Source organism: Centroberyx affinis, unplaced genomic scaffold (genome assembly GCF_046629955.1).
Source record: "Centroberyx affinis isolate AG114_WGS23_722 - 3 ecotype Tasmania unplaced genomic scaffold, CSIRO-AGI_Caff_v1 ptg002483l_1, whole genome shotgun sequence".
Classification (NCBI taxonomy): domain Eukaryota; kingdom Metazoa; phylum Chordata; class Actinopteri; order Beryciformes; family Berycidae; genus Centroberyx; species Centroberyx affinis.
In genome coordinates, this window is record NW_027280713.1 from 355,275 (window position 1) to 374,055 (window position 18,781).

The window sequence follows — 18,781 nt, forward strand, 5'->3', positions numbered from 1 at the left end:
GAGGGGGAGGGGGAAAACACACAGGAATGACGACAAACTTACACTATGCAAACACACAGGCACACATGTTTTTTAAAACAACGATGAGTGAAAGGTGTCAAGAGTGACTGAGACATAAAGGGTCACAGGTCACAGGTTACACGGGCGACTAAATGTGTGCACACCCTGCCAGTAACTTGAGAAACCATTCACTGCAAGTAGGGCTGAGTAATAAGGTTGAACTCAATATCATGGTAATCATAAGGATTTTTTTATATCAATATATATATTGATATTGATATGATATGGGTCAAGTATGCAAAATCACATTAAATAATCAAATTAAAGTATGGTAATGTTAGGTGTGATGTCAAACAAACATTCAAGTAGTATTCCTTAAAATGTTTCATACCTCATTTTGTCAGTTTTTAAATAAAATGTGTTTGTTATGGTCAGTTTGAACAGCAGAATTGAGTGTCACAATATCCCCAAATCACCATATCATCATGATATGATTCCACTGAAAGACGATAAACGATCATACTGAATTATCGCCCTGGCCCTAGCTGCAAGTCCATTCGTTTTCCACAATAACAGTCGTCTCTATTCCTTGAATGGATACGAGGCGACTGTTATGGAAGCATGGAAAACGTAGCTGCAGCTGAACTTTTGAGTGAAATCTTCCAACATCAGCCAATCATATACTAGCGTTACTATATATCCCGCCTGTCACTGCAACATATTGGGTTTACATGGCAGTAAAAGGCAGGTGACGGTGACTGGCCACGCCTACCTCCTCCGGCAGCACAGGCTCTGAAGACCGGCTGATGGCCGACACGGGCTGCGGCTCGTCCATCGTCTCGTCCAGCTCGTTGTCGGTGTAAGCCCCGCCCTCGTCCGCTGTGTCTTCATAGTCACTGGTCAGCCGGCTGTCCATGCTCAGGTAATCGGCGCTCATTGCCGACAGGTAGGACATACGGTCGTCATGGAGATCCAGGTCCTCCTCCGAACCGTCCAACTGACGGTTGGAAAAGACAGAGATCAAGACAGAGAGATAGAGAGAGAAAATGAGAGTTTATGTGAACACAAACCCAATACTGACTCAACTCACTCTTTCATACTCACACACTTTGCTAACAAGTTTATATTATTACTGTATCAGAAAATCCTTGCGGCCAATGAAACCCATTCGAAAACTCGTGTTAAAATTTCAAAAATGCATGTTCATCAGGCAGAAAATTATTCTCCAAATTCTTGAAAAGTGGACTCATTAAAAAACACAAGTTTTTATTCTGACAGCAGCACTATGAATCCATTCAAGCTCACCTTGCCCTCACACACCCACACAGCTCTTTCCTGCTGTTGCCGGATGGAGTCTTTCACACTGCCGTACCATGCGTCATTGGCCGAGTTCAGGTCAATGGTCGCTAAATGTGCACAAACAAAAGAAGTTAGGGGGCAAGTTAGGGACATGGATCTTCTTAATCGGTCCCAAACACACAACACAAATGATTGTATCCTGAAAACACAACAGCAAAATGTGTATAGAATAAAAAAGAGAAGAAGAGATGAGCAGAGAGAAGAGAAGAAGACAAAGGGTGCGACCTACAGGTGAAAAGGTGTGAGCACGTCTTCCTCAGCTTGACGGCCTGCTCGTAGAGTTTGCGCGCGCTGCGGTTGGAGCCGGGCACCAGGCGGCTCCTCATGGTCTTGACTCCTTGCTTGCTGTCCGGGTTCAGGAAGACCACGATGGGATACCACTGGGTGTAGTTCAGGGTGTCCACCGCCTTCGGAGTCACGTCCAGCAGAGCGTGGAGGTCCTGAGGAAACATCGGAGGGAGAAAAGGCGAGTGTGAGCGCTGCATGGTGTATCGGTACTGAAGAAGTACCTTAATAGTACCCGATTTGAGAAACAATTCTTGGTAGGAGTTTTTCCAGAATCGGTACTCTTCTCGTACTCATTTTGCCGTATTTCTATCCAATATTTACTATTGCCAGCTTGCATGAAAACAGTGAAGGAGAAAAGATTCTGTCAGAGCAAATTGTAATGAATCAGTAAGAGTGTTGTCGTTGTTGTGTGGTCGTTGCTGGAAAAAAGCAATAAATTACACATTACTCCTTACTTTTCTTAAAAGTCATGAATTACTTTACTTATTACTCACCGAGAAAAGTAATTATTTAAACTACTCGTTACATTACTTTTGCGTTACAACCTAAAACGATTGTGCAACTTGCGTTCATTGGGCCAGTGAATATTGTAGACCGAAGACCACATTACCAGCAGTAGTATCTAAATAATGAGACACAAAATCTTTCTTTTAAGGTTTTAAATAAAGAAATAAAGAGTCTACAGCATTAAATTCCGACTTTCTGAGTCATAATGATCGCTTTCTTGGCTTGTTCATGTGCTCTCTACTAGTAATTTTGATATTATGGTTAGAGGTGAAAAAGGCTAAAGAGTGTAATGCAGGTAACGACCCATCTGTTAGATCAGTAGCTGTAATGTGATTGAAATTGGAACAGTAATATCTTACTTTACTCAGTTACAGGAAAAAGTACTGTGATTAGACTAACGCATTACTTTGTAACATGTTAGAAAGTAAAGTTACTTTGTAACGTGTTACAAAGTAATAGGGAGTCAGCTGTGGCAAAGATTCATTTAGTAGAAGTGTTACAAAGTCAACTGTGGGAAAGAGTCAGACGTAATAAGAGGAAGACGGCATGGTGGGATATTTTGGGACTGAGGCTGGTGGTGAATGGTGATGCAAGAGGTAGAGAGGAGCAATATAACTTGAGTCATTATGGTGTGTGATGAAAATAACTAACGGGGGTACAGTGAGAGAGGACAAACAAAGGTGAGTAACAGCAGAGCATGGGATGAGAAAGATAGTTTTGGTAACGTAGCAAAGCATGGGAAAGTAATATTCAGTCTAATGGTAAGTGGTAATGAGAATAGGGTAGGAAACAGTCACATAACCTGGCATCAAGGGTTAAGATGAGATGAGTAAGACTTTTAAGTTGCTAAGATGACTTAAAATCAGTTTTAATGGAATTCCCCGTTAAGGCAGAGGATAGAAAATATGAAGAAGTAAGGACAATGAAGGTCGTTCACTATACCTGCTCAATGATTTGTCGGATGGTGTTAAGTCTCACCACTCCTGAAGATTTCTCAGTCCCTGCATCCTTGGGCTCAGTTTCTGAGAGAAGACAATAAAATCAGAATCAATTAATTCACAAAACACAACATATATATATACTGTTTATGTATATGCAGGAATCTGTTTTGGTGGCACCGGTACAGAGACACATCCACAACTGACACAGTAATATTGTACAGTCTCTGAATATTGAATGTATTTTTGTAGAGTGACAATCGTATTCATATATGCTATAAAACATTGCAAAATAAAGTATGATTTAATACACCATTTCAATGAACTGGCAGTATACCAAGTACTTACTGGCGATGACAAACTCGTTAGGCAGATCGTTGGCCAGTTTTTCATTGACTGCATCAGAAATGGGCCCAAATATTACCACAGGTCTCCTGAAACCAGCTGAACACACAACAGGATACAAGTTTAGTCAGAGGCATTGAGGAAAACACAACAACAATAAAACCTCTTGTGAAACTGCATAATGTAACACAATGTCATGTCATTTGGGAATACTTTTATCCAAAGCACCTTGCAGTACCACAAGTGCATACGTTTTTAATATGGTGGTACCACTGGAAATCAAACCCTGTCATTACTAGTAAAACCTCGCTCTACACTAGGGATCAGACAATAACCGGTATTACTATATACTGTGGTAAAAAACAGTAACGGTTATGACACCGCCTCTAATTTTTATTAACTGCGCCTTTCGCCCGTCATCACTGATTTTTTACTTTCCCCAAAACAGGGAGCGCTCTAATAAATTGTTTTATTCATGTTGCTGACTGAGTCCAGTAGCACTGGTCTGCATCCACACTCGTTTCACTTTTTTATTTGTGTTGTTTAAAACTGTCCTGTTTCTAAAAGCTTAACCAGCATTTTATATACATAGAGAGAGAGATTTTTTTTTTTTTTAAAGAAAAAAGTAAAATGTCTTGTGATTGATATGATAAATTAGTTTTTAAGTACAATTATAATTGTATTTTAGTACTGTTTTTAATGATTTCATATTTTTAATAATTATCGAGGTAATATCGTATATCGAGGTAATTTTGGTCAAGATAATCGTACTATGAACTTTCCATATCTGCACCAGCCCGCTCTACACACTGTGCTACAGTATTCTGTACAAGACCACAAACTACAATACTGCTTTTTATATCAAATGTCTTTCTCAGTAATAAACATGGCGGCACCACAGTAAACAGGATCTTCAGGTTACCTTCACGCAGCACCACCCTCTCGTAGGCAGGGAACCGCGTGGTGACTGGAGTGGCAGTCAGGTCCTCTCGGCTCTTGCGGAGATCTTTCTTCTTCGCCGCCCTTTGACCTCTCAGCCTCCAGAAGTCTCCTCTGTCGTTGCCCGACGCGGCTCGCTGAGCGTTCTGGACGTTCGCCATCTGCTCTGCTCTGTGGTGCGAAACAACAGGAAGGCTGAAGTCAGCGTCACGCCTGCTATAATCCTCATATATTCCCATTCTAATTCATGGGATAATGGGTTTCTAAATGTTTCAGAAATGGCCTAATATGGTTTGATTTGTTAATGAAGCAGAATCTAGTGGTTTTGGATTTAGAAGACCCTGTATGATAGAAATCTGTCCTAGCGGGGCCAACACTAACATTACAGATGTGGCTACTGGGTGAGACTTCAGCTTTAGTTCCCTAGAATATCGCTGTTGTCATGTGAAAACCTTCCATGTTTTAATTTGAATTTAAGGATTACATGCTCCTCTATGGTTTGAGAAAATTCTCCGACCCTCAGGCTTCTGAAACCTTTGTCAAACCCCACTGGATAAACTCAAAAATACATGGTGGGTCAAGCGAAAAACAAGGCTGTTTTTCTTAGTTACTGAAAAGTTGAAGTTTTTGAAATACAAAGTTTTCACCCAACAGCATATGAAGTTTATAATAAGGAAGAACCTTGTTAACAAGTCTCTCTTACCTTCAGTTGTTCCCCCTCTATTTCTCTTATAAATGCACACACATCATTCCCACCTCTTTGACAAACCCACAACCATCTGTACACGACCCACCACACACACACACACACACGCATACCTGCTCTTGTTAGGGATGATCCCCTTCTCCAGCAGCTGGTTGTCTTTGTCACTACGGATTGCCAGCCAGTTGCCCAGCTTGCCATCGTAAAGCGTGTCCGTCACTTTGAAGATCTGTCCTCTGGAGAAAGGAAGACTCTGAGGAGCTTCCTTCTCGAACTCAAAGTGGGTCCTGATGAAGAAGGAGTCGCCTCTTCCAGACTCTAAAATATCCCTGTACACTGGAACATAAAGTAAACAAAGAAACCTGCTGTCATTCTGGGCCTCTCCAAACTCAAGAAATATCTTTAAATCCAGACTTAAAACCTATTTATTTATCATTTGGGAGTGACTCAGACTCTCCATAGAGTACGGTTAGACTAGCTAGTTAGCACTAGTTCAGGTTCCTGCCTATGGGAATTTAGTTTGTGTGTCCTGTTTTCCCGGTCTGTGTGCACCTGTTCATTCATGTTGGTGTGTCTGTTTGTTTGGGAGGGAGTGAGTGAATGAGTTTGTCCGCTGTGTGTGTGTGTATGGGCACGTCTGGATGATCTGGATGTTCACCCCAGCGCTTTTACTCTGTTTTTTCTGTGTATTTTTGTTTTGTTTATGTATGCGTTGTGCTGTTATCAACATTTAAACTTGGTTTGCCCACTCTCAGCACCCATTGCACACACAACTTTCCTCTTTGCAAGGTTTATTTCATTTTTCTTTGTCCTAATGAGGTTTTCGTGGGAGTTTTTCCTTGTTCTCATTGAGGGTCTATGGTTTCATTTACTGTTTCAAAATGAGGGCATTGTGAAACCTTTTGAGACTGAGTAACTGTGACTAACGGCTATACAAATAAACTTGACGCCAGATGCACAGAACAGGACACAGGATACAGTTCAAGATACAGACTTCACAACACAGGACACACTCATACTTTAAAATGCAAATTCCACTAAAGCTACCTATATATTAACATTTGTTTGTGAAGCTATATTCCATTCAAACAGTATGATTTCTACAACATACACTTTTCAAGGTGTATTCTGCTAAAACACATGTACTATTCAAGGTGTATTCGGCTAAAACACATGTACTACTACTACTGTCAGGGTTAGGGTATTAGCAGCATTAGTATTATAAGTAGCATTATTTATACACAGTCTGGTGACTTGAGTCTGGTACCTTCAGGTTTGCTTTGAGCAAGAATGGTGACATCTTCTCCTTTGGGAATCTCCAGGAGGTAAAGGACGGCGTCCTCTCGCACCATGCCTCTGAAGTCCATGTTGTTCACCTGCGACACACAAAACACCAAAAACCAAAAGCATTAGAAATAGAAGATATAGTAACCTACTGAACCTGTAAGTCATGATAAAGAGGGAAAAAAATATCTCCAGAAAAATGTCACCTCTTGTCCACTGTTAGACATACAAAAGGGCCAGAATGCTGACAGTACAGTAAATATAGTGGTGATCAATTCTTGGTCTAGCACATCTTCAACTTAAAACCCAGGGATACAGCATGCCAAGAGTCAGTTTATGTTGTTGTTTTTATTGTTACATTATTTCTTACTTTATTAACTTTTTTGCCTTTTCTTTTTCCACCTTTTGTCTTCACGGCATGTTTAAACTACTACTGTTTAAACTACCCCAAGTAATTTTGTAATTTTCTGTGTCCCCTGCTAACGGGGAGGCTAATAAACAGGTATCTTGTGCAATTGAGTTGTCTGAATCATTGGTATCTCCCTGTTTTTTTTTTTGTTTTTTTTAAAGAAACCGTACCTTCATGATCTGATCCCCTGTGCGGAGACCCTCCTGTTCAGCTGCGCTGTCCTCCTGAACGCCAGCGATGAAGATGCCGACATCGTTGCCTCCTGCCAGCCTCAGTCCCACGCTGTCGCCCTTCTGGAAACGCACCATCACTGTGTTTGGCCTTGAAAAAACACAAGAGACAAGATTTCATCATGCAGGGAAGCAAAAAGAAAGGAAAGAAGGATGGAAGTTTTTCTATTCTACAAAGTATCTTTAGCTAAGAGAGATGAACAAAACAAACAGATGTGTGGTTGAGTCAGTAGAAAAAAATATACAATGTCACCCAGAATAACTGAGTTATGTAATAAATATACAAACCCATATATTCCCTGGTCCTCTATGCTTGGCTTTAGTGGCACCTTTGGAGGAGCGTAAACCTTTGGGGCCACAGCGACGGCTGGTACTGTAGAAACAGAAAACATGATGGATATAAAATGTAATGTTTACAAGTCACAGCATTCATGTTTCTGTGTGGGGTGATATACATTTTTTTTTTTTTGTTTTAAGATATTGTCATTTCATGTAAGAAAATTGGGAAACAACACTGGAAACAAGTGAAATCATCTCAATTTATTGGCCAATTTTTATGCTTAATTAAACAAAAATAGGATCTTAAGACTTAATACACAATTAAATGCTGTGGAGCAATGCCTCATTAAAGTCTATGGAGCAAAATTGACTTGCCCCCTCCAGCTGCAAACAGAGTTTTCTTGCAAAATGAGATATCCAGTGTTTGCAAAATGTGACACCTACTCTTAAAAACAAAAAGATTGCTGGCATGAAAGTAAAACTAAATATGGAGAATTATGAAAGCTATTTGTTAACTTAACACCTTTTCTAAAATATATATATATTTATATATATATTTTTATATATATAAAATATTTTCAATTATATCAAAATAGATACATATGGTAGATATGTAGTTTTAGGAATGAAACTCCACAAACAGAACACATAATATAATTGAAACACAATATGTTTTGCACGGTCTTTACAGAAGCAGTCATGTTTACCTGGAGGTGTTTCCGGTCGTGGCTCCTCCCTCTCCGCCTGCAGAGGGGGCGAGTCCTCTGCAGCTCGGTCCGGAGCTCTGAACGGTGTTGGCATGGCGCCCATTTTTGCCAGCCTGTTGGGTGGGTCCTCCCTAGTGACATCACACATTCTGGTATTACAAATCTTTATTGACTAACCCTAACCCTCTGGACATCAGTGTCCAAGATTAGAAAACTTTCTTGAAAAATCAAGTTAATAATGCAATCGTATCACGAAGACACAGTGATATTTGATGTAATGGATTGGCTGAGTGTCATCAAGCTGATTTGATCTATCTGACAACACACATAAATAAAATCACTGAGGATGTCACAGTAAAGTCAGATTCTCATTATGTGAGAATGGTGTTGACATGATCAGGAAAATACATCATGCAGCAGTAGCAATAACCTAAGAATTTACATTTAAACAAGTATATCCACAATATATGATCAGAATTTACATGACGCCAATGAAGAGTTTTCACAAGGACACACTATTCAGAAGCAGCTTTTAACAATTATTTTAAAATTAACCTTGTGAGGGATTAACTTTCTGTGACTCCAGAGCACAGTAAAGCACACTTTTTGTCTGTGTTTTACTTGTGTGCCTGTCTCAGATATTGGGGAAATAGTGTGGCCTATATTTGGCCTGTGACTGAAGCTTGATTGACAGCTCACCTGGGCTTCTCTCTGAGCCTCTCATTGGAGGAGTGGGAGGACAGATCTGAGTGGTGGCCCCGCCTGTCGTCCTGCGGCGAGTAGGAGCGGTATGACTCGATCTCTGAGATATCTGCAACACACAACCACCGACAGGTCAGGACTCATCGAGACGTTGCCTACGGTGTCTTTTGATTCCTTAACAATGTCTTTGTGTACAGGTAATAAAGACAGATTGCATTTCACAAAAACGACAATCTGCAAAATAAACAAATGCTCATTTTCTCCTTGATGCCCTTGTATTTTTTGTTTAATTACATAATATGCCTTTAACAGGATTCCACAGCCCAAAGGTCATGAAACTCAACACATAACTGAACATTTATAAACTTTCAAGTAAGCATAACCCCTAAAGTGCCGTTCCGTGTTTTTTTACGTGGCGGCAGTGGTAGGAATATAGGAATACCATAACAGAGAACAAATTTGGGCAGACACACTTCAGGTGATTTAAACTGGGCCGAGCTGAGCTGACAATCTGAAAATCCTCACGGTCACACAGCCAATCCCCATTGTTCTGAACGCCCTTCCCACCAAGCGACTCTTAGATGGCGGAAGCCAGACGGCTGCTACGGTGCGGACCATAACATAATGAAATTCTGTCATATCCAATGGCTGGATTATGATGGTGGATTAAGATCACCCTGCCAAAGGCCAGTGAGCACTCTCACACATGCATGCACGCGCACACACACACACACACACACACACACACACACACACACACACACAGTCCCTAAACCGGACAAAGTGGGTCACAAGTCTCCGGGGCATGTAACAACGCCCCCCTGCCGAGGGGTTTGGTCTGCGAACATTGTACCATCCTATCTAGATCGGTCCCGGCCAATCACAGCCTGCTATCTGGTCATGTGACATAAAAAATTAAAAATGTAAAAAAGAGTGCGTAGTGATGGAGGCAGAGGGATCATTTTGTACTGTGTTGCATAGACAGAGCAACGTTTAAATATATTTCTTTTTATCTGAATATTAATGCTGATGGAGTGTGCCAAATCTCTTTAAAGCACTTATTTGGTTAGTACATAGTGCTAATTCCAGCTTTGTGAAATATTTGTAAACATAGCAGGCTTTATGCAGGGTTGAGTACAGAAAAACTGAAGTGTGAGTAAAATGGATAACTTTTATTTTATGAAGGGAAAAACAGGTCTTGGGGACAAGTTGTACAAATACAAAACAGAGAGGCAACAACAGCAACAACAGCAGTACAACAAAAGATGAACATTTCCACAATTAATTTCTTTGGTGCATACAAAGTTCTTATGCAGTGGGTTTTACATGAGAAGGTGGGCACTCGACAGATTTCCCCCATTAACCTGGGTAGGACCTGCTGCCTTTGAGTTTGGACAGTCTCTCACCATCGAGCTCGGAGTCGCTGTCGGCCATCGGCGGGACTCGGATCAGCACCTGCCTTCTGTCTCTCTGCACCACCAGCTGCAGCTTCCCTCGCGACTTCTCGATCAGCTTTCCCGCGTCACTGAGAGACAGGTTCTCCGTCACTGTGCCATTAATCTGAGAGACAGAGAGATTAGGGGGAAGGAGGAGGAAAGATAAGACGCAAGAAATGAGGAGACGTTCAGTGTTTGGCGTGATGGAAGCAATACGAGGAAAAAGGAGGGAGGGGAAGTCATCATGTCATACTTAAAGCTCAGTGAGAGAGGTATGACTTCTCCAAAAGGAATGGAATATAAATATTGTATTATACAAAACAGTGAGTGAGACATGACATCTTCCTTTATTGATTGTTGATGATGGAGCTGAGTCTTTACAAGGTGTGATTACAATGAAGTTTTATAACCTCCTCTATTCAAAAATGGCTGTTCTGGTAAAGTTGCTTTCAACAAATTATTTTGTATTTGTGCATGGAAAAATATATAGGGTTTTTGTCAGGGGTGAAGGCAACCAGTAGCAACTTTCCCTCGCCCATGACCTTCATTATGATTTCTGACATAAAACTGGTTCAAGATCTGCACTTCTTCTCCAAGATATGTTGAGTACATGCCTAGAAGGCTTCAGCCTACCTTCAGGATAATGTCTCCTTCCTGCAGGTTCCCATCTCTGCTGGCGAGACCTGTGCTGGTCATCTCCTTGATGAAGAGCTGACTGCCCAGACGAAGGCCGTACTCTGAAAACGAGACAAAAATTCATCATTATAGTATCAACGCAAAAACATACTGGTGCAATCATATATCAAACCTGGCCCTTGACTGATGAGGAAGGTTAGGGATCCTTTTTCCGTTTTGGAAATCCCTCTTCCAAGACATCTAAAATATAGACATTCTAGCCTGTAAAAGTATTAGCATTTTGTCAACTAACATTTTACAAAAGTAGCATAATTTGTATAAATTGTGTGCTCTGAATTGTTTTATAAAAGAGGGTGTCACTTATTTCAAAATGGTGGAAGTAGGTGTGGAAGAAAACTTTTAAAAGTGTTAAATGCTGGTTCCCAGATGCAGAGAAAAGAAAATCCTAGGCTGGCTTGGCTGTTGGAAGAGCGACTCCACTGGGAGTAGGACATTCAAATCATTCTTCATGCCTCACCTTACTAGATTTGATTCATCATTTCATTGTCTGTAAAGCATTTTGTAACTGGTTTGAAAAGCTGACTGTTGATTGAAAGGGTTGGAAAGATGTTTTTTGGGTCTTCTAATCACAGCCGAGGTGTGAACCGGCCTGTGGGGTGTGTTGGTTTTGTTTCTCACCTTCATTGGGCCGGTTCTTCAGCAGCAGCACGCTCATCGGCTTCTCAAGCGGCTCCTGTTCCCGAGGAGGGCGGGGCAGAGGGATGGGCATGGCGGCGGGTGAAGGCGACCGGTCCAGACGGTCCCTGCTCCCACTCCGCTTCACCGGTTCTTCGTACTTCCTGTGGTCCCGGTCGCTTGGGATGCGTTCACGGCCCCTGTCGAAGCTGTGGTCACGACCGTGGCCGCGGCCTGGGCTGTGGCTACCGCCACCGCCGCCGCCCCTGTAGCGCAGGTCCGGGCTGTTGGTGCGGTCCAGCGTTCGGTCACTGCGGTAGCGCCGGTCTGGGCTGTGTTCCCGGTCGAGGGCTCGCTCGCTGCGGTAGCGTCGATCTGGGCTGCGGTCTCGGTCTAAAGCACGCTCGCTGCGGTACCTTCTGTCCGGGCTGTAGTCGCGGTCCAGCAAGTGGTCGCTCCTGTAGCGGCGGTCCGGGCTTCGTTCTCTGTCCAAAGTTCGACCTTTGCTGCCGTCTCTCCTGTACTGCCTGTCGGGGCTGAGGTCTCGCTCCATACTCCTGCCACGCTCCTCCCGGTCGTAATCCCTGTCATAGTCGCGCTCACGTGTTTGGTAGCCGGAATCCATGTAGCCGCCGCCTCCTCGCTCCCTCTCCAGGCTGTGGTCCCGTCCACCTCCGCTTCGGCCGCTGTACACACTGCGGCGGTCCTGGTCGTAGTTGTAATCGTCATTGAAGTCATTGTTGAAGACTCGGTCGTCCGGTGACGGGGGACGGTTCATCAGGTTGACTGGAACCTTCCTGGGTCTCTTGACTGTCTGTTAAAAAGACAGACGACATGTTTCAGCAAAAACAAAAAGGCCAAACTCTAAGAGGTCCAATTAAACGACTACACAGATTTTTTGGGTGGCTCGAAACTGGCTCGTTGGTCAATTTACCTTTTACGCATTACGACAGGGATGCCACCAAAATCATCTTATGTCTCTGGCAGATACGGTCTTATTTATGTTCAAGTTGCTAAGTTTCATCAGCGACAAGGTTATCTATATGTACTTTGAAGGAGCATTTGTCATTGATCCAGATAGCCGAATATTTGTAATGAAGGACTCTCAACAGGAGTACAATCTAATGTGCAAATCTAGGGATTGGAGTAATCAGTGTTTTGAGCTTTGGAGAACAGTTGGTATTTAGTCACAAATGTTTTTGTAGGGCACTGAAGGCATTTTGCATTTTCAAAAACCATTTGTACGGAATTTTGTAACAATATAAAACTGTGTCGTCTGCATAAAGATGAACGTTACCATTGGTTATTGTCTTAAGAAGATAGAGTTGGTGGGGCTTTTTCTGCCAATCCTCTCGTCACATAAAGGGTAAGTTGACCAACGGGACAGTTGCCCAAAAAGCTGGTGTAGTATTTTACCAAACTTTCCACACATCTTCACTGTTTACTAAGAAACAAAAAACCAATACGATTCAAACAAAAAACCAAATGCTTTACTTACAATTTTTGCTACTTTGCCACACTTCCTGAGGGTTTGGACGGCGAAGGAGTGCACCACTCCATCCATGGGGATGGCATTCACCTGCACCACTCGGTCACTCTCACTAAACACAACCACAAGCTAATATTAGATAAACACAGTAACAACCAAGTAAGGGACTTAATTAGTTATGTTAGGTATTCTCAGTACTCCAAGTGTAAAGTTTCATTCAAAAATATATACACTATCAGTCAAAAGTTGGGACACACCACATTTTTCTATATTTTTACTATTTTCCGCATTTTAGAATAATAGTAAAGACATCAAAACTATGAAATAAAACAAATGGAATTATGCAGTGGCCAAAAAAGTGTTAAACAAATCAAAACTATCTTATATTTTAGATTCTTTAAAGTAGCCACCATTTGCCTTGATGGAAAGGCAAAGGCTTTGGAAAGAAATTCGTACATAGGCATCAACCTCACTATTTATATTTGTCTAAGAAACAAATTTAAAACATTTAAGCGTAAGCATTTAGATCAAAATGGCTTAAAGATAATGGAAAAAATAGTACATTCAATCAGGTGTGTCCAAACTTTTGACTGGTAGTGTAAATACACTGAGAAAGGTGCTACATATTATGACAGAATAGTGGTGCTGTGGTTTTGATTAACAACACTACACTGCTTTACTATCAACACTAACCTGCTTCACAGCGTGCATGTGTTTTGTGTTTTTGTGTTGTGTGTGGCAACACAGAAGCAAACCGTTTGGCTTCAGTTAAACTGTGTGGATTTCACTGATTTATATTCTGTTAAAAACACAACAGTACGCACAACAACAAGCCGTCGGCAGGCCCTCCTTGTAGAACATCAGACACCACGATGGACGTCTCCCCACTTTCCTCGTTTGGGTTGTCCCGCCCCCCTGACACCGCAATGCCGAAGCCCATCTTCGGATCCTGTGGCGGAGAGGAAAACACACATCATGCAGAGTCTCCTGTGTATTGTGTGTCCGTCAGTGTCCTGACGCAATGTGTGTGTGAGGTCCGGTAATCCCTGTGTCGTGTGTGTCAGTATGTTCTGTATTACAATGCCTGTATTTTATTGTACATGGCGATTAAAGGGATTCTGAGTCTGCTTCTGATTAAAGTTGTGTTTACTGGAGCCATGTCTCAGTATGCAGCGGTCCATGTACAGTATGTGTGAAAGCTTTAGAGTTCAGCGCCTATGTGTAGATCTTCTGTCACTTCATTGCGTGTATCAGTGTGCGATTAACTCTGTGATGTTAATCCTTAGCTTGATAACCGTCTCGAGCATGTGTGTGTGTGTGTTTGTGTGTGTGTGTGTGTGTGTGTGCGCGTTTGTGTATATGAGATTATACTTTTTCCATGGTGTTTTTTATTCAAGGTTTAAAGAACAGAGAGTTTTAAGGATTTTTTCCACTTGTGAATGGGTTTTGCCTCTAAATTATTATACCTGACACTGCTCCACTTTGCCTAGATGAGATCAGACTAGAGATTTGATGACCCCCTCTTTATCCCCTCCCTCCCTCTCTTCCATCTGTACTACAAAAAAAAAAAAAAATCACCATTTCCCTTTCTGTCTCTACCAGATGGCGGGGGAGAGGGGGGGAGAAAGCGGTGTTAGAAAAAGAGACACACAAAGATGGGACATCAGAATAACAGATACGCAACAAAGACATGCATATTGATCTGTTAGTAGTCAGATTTCTCTCTGTCAGTCTCTTTCTCTCTCTCTCATATACAGTATGTATATAAAATGAAAAAAGAGAGAAAGAGAGACGACCTATTTGCACTGTTAAAATATCAAATTGAATAATAGAATCAAATTATTGACAGACCAATAGTTGAAATTACTGGGAGAACATCATTTTAATCAGTCTCAAGCCTGCAAAGTCAGCTGCCACACTATCCTATTGTTAAGACCAGTAGCAAGGCTAGACGTAATATTGTGAATTAGATGTAAACATAGTGTAGATATAGAAGTAGTTTCTGGGATGCCAGGACTTACTGTTGAGCCTTTTGGAGGTGTTGTAGGCTTAATTTATTGAGATGTGTGTCATGGGTCACTGCCCACGTGATAACTCAGTGACATACCTGCCCTCACCCGTTCCCATTTACTTTTATGACCAAAGAATGTTTCCACATGCACGTACTCACCCAAAATTGCACAAGGACAGTTACATCAGATCCTGTGTACTGGTAGTAAGTTATCTGAGACCTGCTTTAAGCTGCCCAAAAGATGTGTATTTCGTGCGTGTCTTGAATTTTATGGTTGAATTAAGAATTTTATGCACTACATCGCGATAAGCTACACTCACAACCTAGAAGATGATCTGTGTCGCAGATTGTCTGCATGCCGTCTCTGGGAATGTCTGAGCAAACAAGTGAAAATCCATCATTTTTATTAAAGAATTAAATTAAAATGGACTTGCTTTTTAAACCATTATTTATCCAGGGAAGGTTTGCTGAGAATCTTGTTCGGCACCACTCTGCTTTACATTCAGACAGTTTAACACATTCAGACCTGAGATTTGCCCAGCACAAGGTCTTACTTCACTGGAACAATTGATTATTGATCAAGGGAACCTTCAAGTTAGGTCTAAGGAGGAGAGCAGAGCATTATGCATTGACTTTTCCTGACTGTCCCTTTCCCTAAGTAAGGCGGGTGAGAGGCGTTGTGGGGAGGCGGGGGACAGAGGCAGGATGGTACTAAGTGAAATGTATTTAGAGAACTCTGATTAAAAAAAAAACAAGAGAAAGAGGAAAAAAAAAAAGATATATGAAGTGTAAAGCAGAGCATGACAGCTGGCTGTGGTGGGGCTGAAAGTTTGAGTCAGACCTGCAGCATCACAGGACCTTTTAGCGCTAAAGCTGCTTATCACTTTAACTTCTGGCTTCACTGAACTACAGCACGAGACAATGAGCTCATCATCATGATGATTGCCTAAGCTCAACTAGATGCGTAGCTCGCACAGCTATACATGTGTTTAACATGAACAGTGTGTAGTGCCCTTCTCTTGACTGGAGGCATGTAATCTGGTGCGAGTAAAAAGCAACCAAATTGTTGTGAAGTTGCGTGGATGTGGATGCGATACCGCTATACATTAAATTCATGTGGTGTAACTGGCCAAAGTAGCAGTTTAATTTGTTTCAGATATTTGAAAAAAGCAAAGACAACTTGATTTAGTTTATCTTGCTAATTGAACTTCCACCGTCCAGGGAGCTAAAAAGCTCAACTCAGAAGAAGCAATTAATTATAAAGCTGCAACTGAAACGGATACAATACTGATTTTTTTTTTTTTACCTTTTGCCGTGTCTCTTATAGCTTTACCTTGTACCTCTGTATAATCTCTCTATCAGGGAGCACAGGAATATCTGTTAGATCTATAGTCTGTGATCCTTGCACTCTCTCCTATTGGCTGCTTGTAATGTGGCGATCTAATAATTTAAATGCACTCACTACTGGGGGTCAGTCTGGATAACAGCATGAGCTTTATGCCTGAAACGTAAATAATGTAAATGTAATGAGGCGGATGTGTTTCAGCCGCAGGACGGCTGGACTCACCCTCTGCAGGGTGACGGTGTACTGCTCCCACACCGTCTCCTCCATCACCGGGTTCTGTTGAGAGAAAGGAAAGCCATGGGTGGTTACATTTCACTGGACAGATTAATAATGTACTACATGATGTAACAATGAAGCCCGTTCGTTACACTGTCATAACACAACCTAAAGTGTCCAGAATGTAGAACAATGACAAGTTTGAGTACGCAACTTCTTCTTCTTATTATTAATTAATATTGATAAGCAAACGTGTGAACATCCATCAGCTTTCATTCCAAATATTTCAAATAAACCTGGGGTGTAAGCTCCTGCTCTGACAAACTGTTGCAAGAAATCAACCAATATATAAACATTCACGCACAACCTGCTAAATCGAGCTTCACCAATTATCAACACAAACAACCAACAAACAGAAAGCTCAACCAAGTCCAAACTAACTTTTCCCCCAAATATAGTCCATCACATTAAAACCAACTGAGAAGTTAATTTCCAAAATCCTATTTCATTACCTGAATGTCTGAATAATACAGAGCATCCAGTTGGTATAAGTGTAATAATTTTGTCAACAAACTACTTCTACCCTTTAAAAACACCATAATTTGTTTTAATTCCACGCTACCAATCGTTCTGTAAGAGTTTCTGCCATGTTTCTCAACCTAATTTTAGAACCAAACTCTCCAAACTCTCCGGTCAAATCTGAGCCAATGGAAGTGGAATCTCACTCACGAGTCCCTGGAGGATGCGGATCGTCTTGACCGCGTGGGCCCATTTCCTGTGCAGGCTGAGTACGGTCTTCATCCCTTGGCGTTGTGTGTGTGTGAGCGTGTATCTTTCCCTATTTGCGTCTCTCTCCCTCTTTACCGCCGGTGTTGCTCTGGCGAACTGAGATGCGCCACAGCCTCCTCCATGGCCACAGCAGCAGAACCACCACCAACTCTCCCTGCATCTGTCTGCCTGCCTGCCTGCCTTTGACGTAAGAGGGATTCTGCTGGCCTACATTCAGCGCAAATCCCACCGTCTGCAGACAGTGTAAACATACAGACGCACTAACTCCTGCACAGGCGCGCGCACACGTTGATTAAATACCCAAGTGTTCATGCGGCAACATCCACAAACACAACAACAAAGGGCACACGTTTGAGGACAAAACACTTTTTGTGCTAGATACACTGATGCATTCATGCGCACTGCAATGAATGACACACTTTCCCCAAGTTTTACAGATTGTTTACACATCTGCAGAACACACAGTGCAGGTTTGAGCGTGGGTGGGTTACTGACAGCGGCACACTGGTTGGGGTTTTAACTTTAAAATTATTTTGGTAACTAAAGTGGAAAGTGAAATCTCTGTGCCGCTGTCATCTCAGGCCCAGGCTTAGTGAAACGGGGGCACGACTCGGGCAGCAAACCCATCGTAACCCACTTTTTTGGTCTTCTGGCCTGTGAGGGAAACCAGATGACCAGCGGTGGCAGAGAGAATGGAAAGAGCCGATACGCAGCCAGGCTGTGAAAATTAAAATTGGACAAAAGGAAACTACACAGTGCAAAGAGCATGGAGGGGGTTTCTGATGAGGCTCTGTGGCCGGCATCTTTGATCTTGTATTTTCGTCTTAAAACCCAATTTTCTAAATGGCAAAAAAAAAAAATCTTGAAACGGGGAATGATTTGCCTTAGTTCACTATAGTGCCATATGTTTGAAGATTGGTGAAATGACACTATTTGATCAAGCTAAATTATTTACAACCGTTTAACAAAAAAGGTCTTAACATACAAGATTAAATGACTTGTTCAGATGAATACTGTCTTCTGCAGTGTTGGGTCTACCATCATGTGCCTGGAGCTGCTTCCTGAACAAAATCATAAAAAAATAATGCCCTTGCGGTGTCTGGAGCATACGGCTAATACATTATTACATTATAATTTATAACCTTGGGATAAACAGTTTGCATAAATGTACTGATACGACTAGGTGCAATGCAGAAAGGGAGAAGAGACTAAGCATAAGCAAAAAGCAATTTTTTGCTCAAAACTGGTCAGAACCGGTACTGAAAACCAGCATTGAAAACTGCGAACAATGCCGGGCCCCAGCGGTGACCCGGTCTGTGTTCGCCTTCACTTGGGATTAAGGAGGGAGGATATTAAAGCTACACTATACAAGAGTTTTATGTAATACATAAATACACTGTCTTATCAAGTAAATCACAAAGTGGGGCTGCAACAGAGAAGAGTGTCCCATCTCTTCTAATTGATACCAATGTAAATTTGCCCCATACCCAAATT

At 41.9% G+C, this 18,781-nt stretch overlaps 1 protein-coding gene across 2 annotated transcripts in view; it reads right to left on the minus strand.

Moving 5' to 3' along the window:
* tjp2a (tight junction protein 2a (zona occludens 2)) overlaps positions 1-18,781 on the minus strand; it is a 42,972-nt gene that overhangs the window by 5,750 nt on the left and 18,441 nt on the right. For both annotated transcript variants that reach the window (XM_071534078.1, XM_071534077.1), the window contains 18 exons: positions 16,505-16,558; positions 13,751-13,875; positions 12,936-13,038; positions 11,441-12,251; positions 10,760-10,863; positions 10,097-10,250; positions 8,688-8,799; positions 7,989-8,119; positions 7,291-7,375; positions 6,943-7,093; positions 6,347-6,455; positions 5,196-5,415; positions 4,360-4,547; positions 3,441-3,536; positions 3,097-3,176; positions 1,589-1,799; positions 1,306-1,406; positions 773-997 (listed from right to left, as the gene is read on the minus strand). In XM_071534078.1, coding sequence (XP_071390179.1) covers positions 773-997; positions 1,306-1,406; positions 1,589-1,799; positions 3,097-3,176; positions 3,441-3,536; positions 4,360-4,547; positions 5,196-5,415; positions 6,347-6,455; positions 6,943-7,093; positions 7,291-7,375; positions 7,989-8,119; positions 8,688-8,799; positions 10,097-10,250; positions 10,760-10,863; positions 11,441-12,251; positions 12,936-13,038; positions 13,751-13,875; positions 16,505-16,558 — 3,060 coding nt within the window. The remainder of the gene's footprint in view (positions 1-772; positions 998-1,305; positions 1,407-1,588; positions 1,800-3,096; positions 3,177-3,440; positions 3,537-4,359; positions 4,548-5,195; positions 5,416-6,346; positions 6,456-6,942; positions 7,094-7,290; positions 7,376-7,988; positions 8,120-8,687; positions 8,800-10,096; positions 10,251-10,759; positions 10,864-11,440; positions 12,252-12,935; positions 13,039-13,750; positions 13,876-16,504; positions 16,559-18,781) is intronic.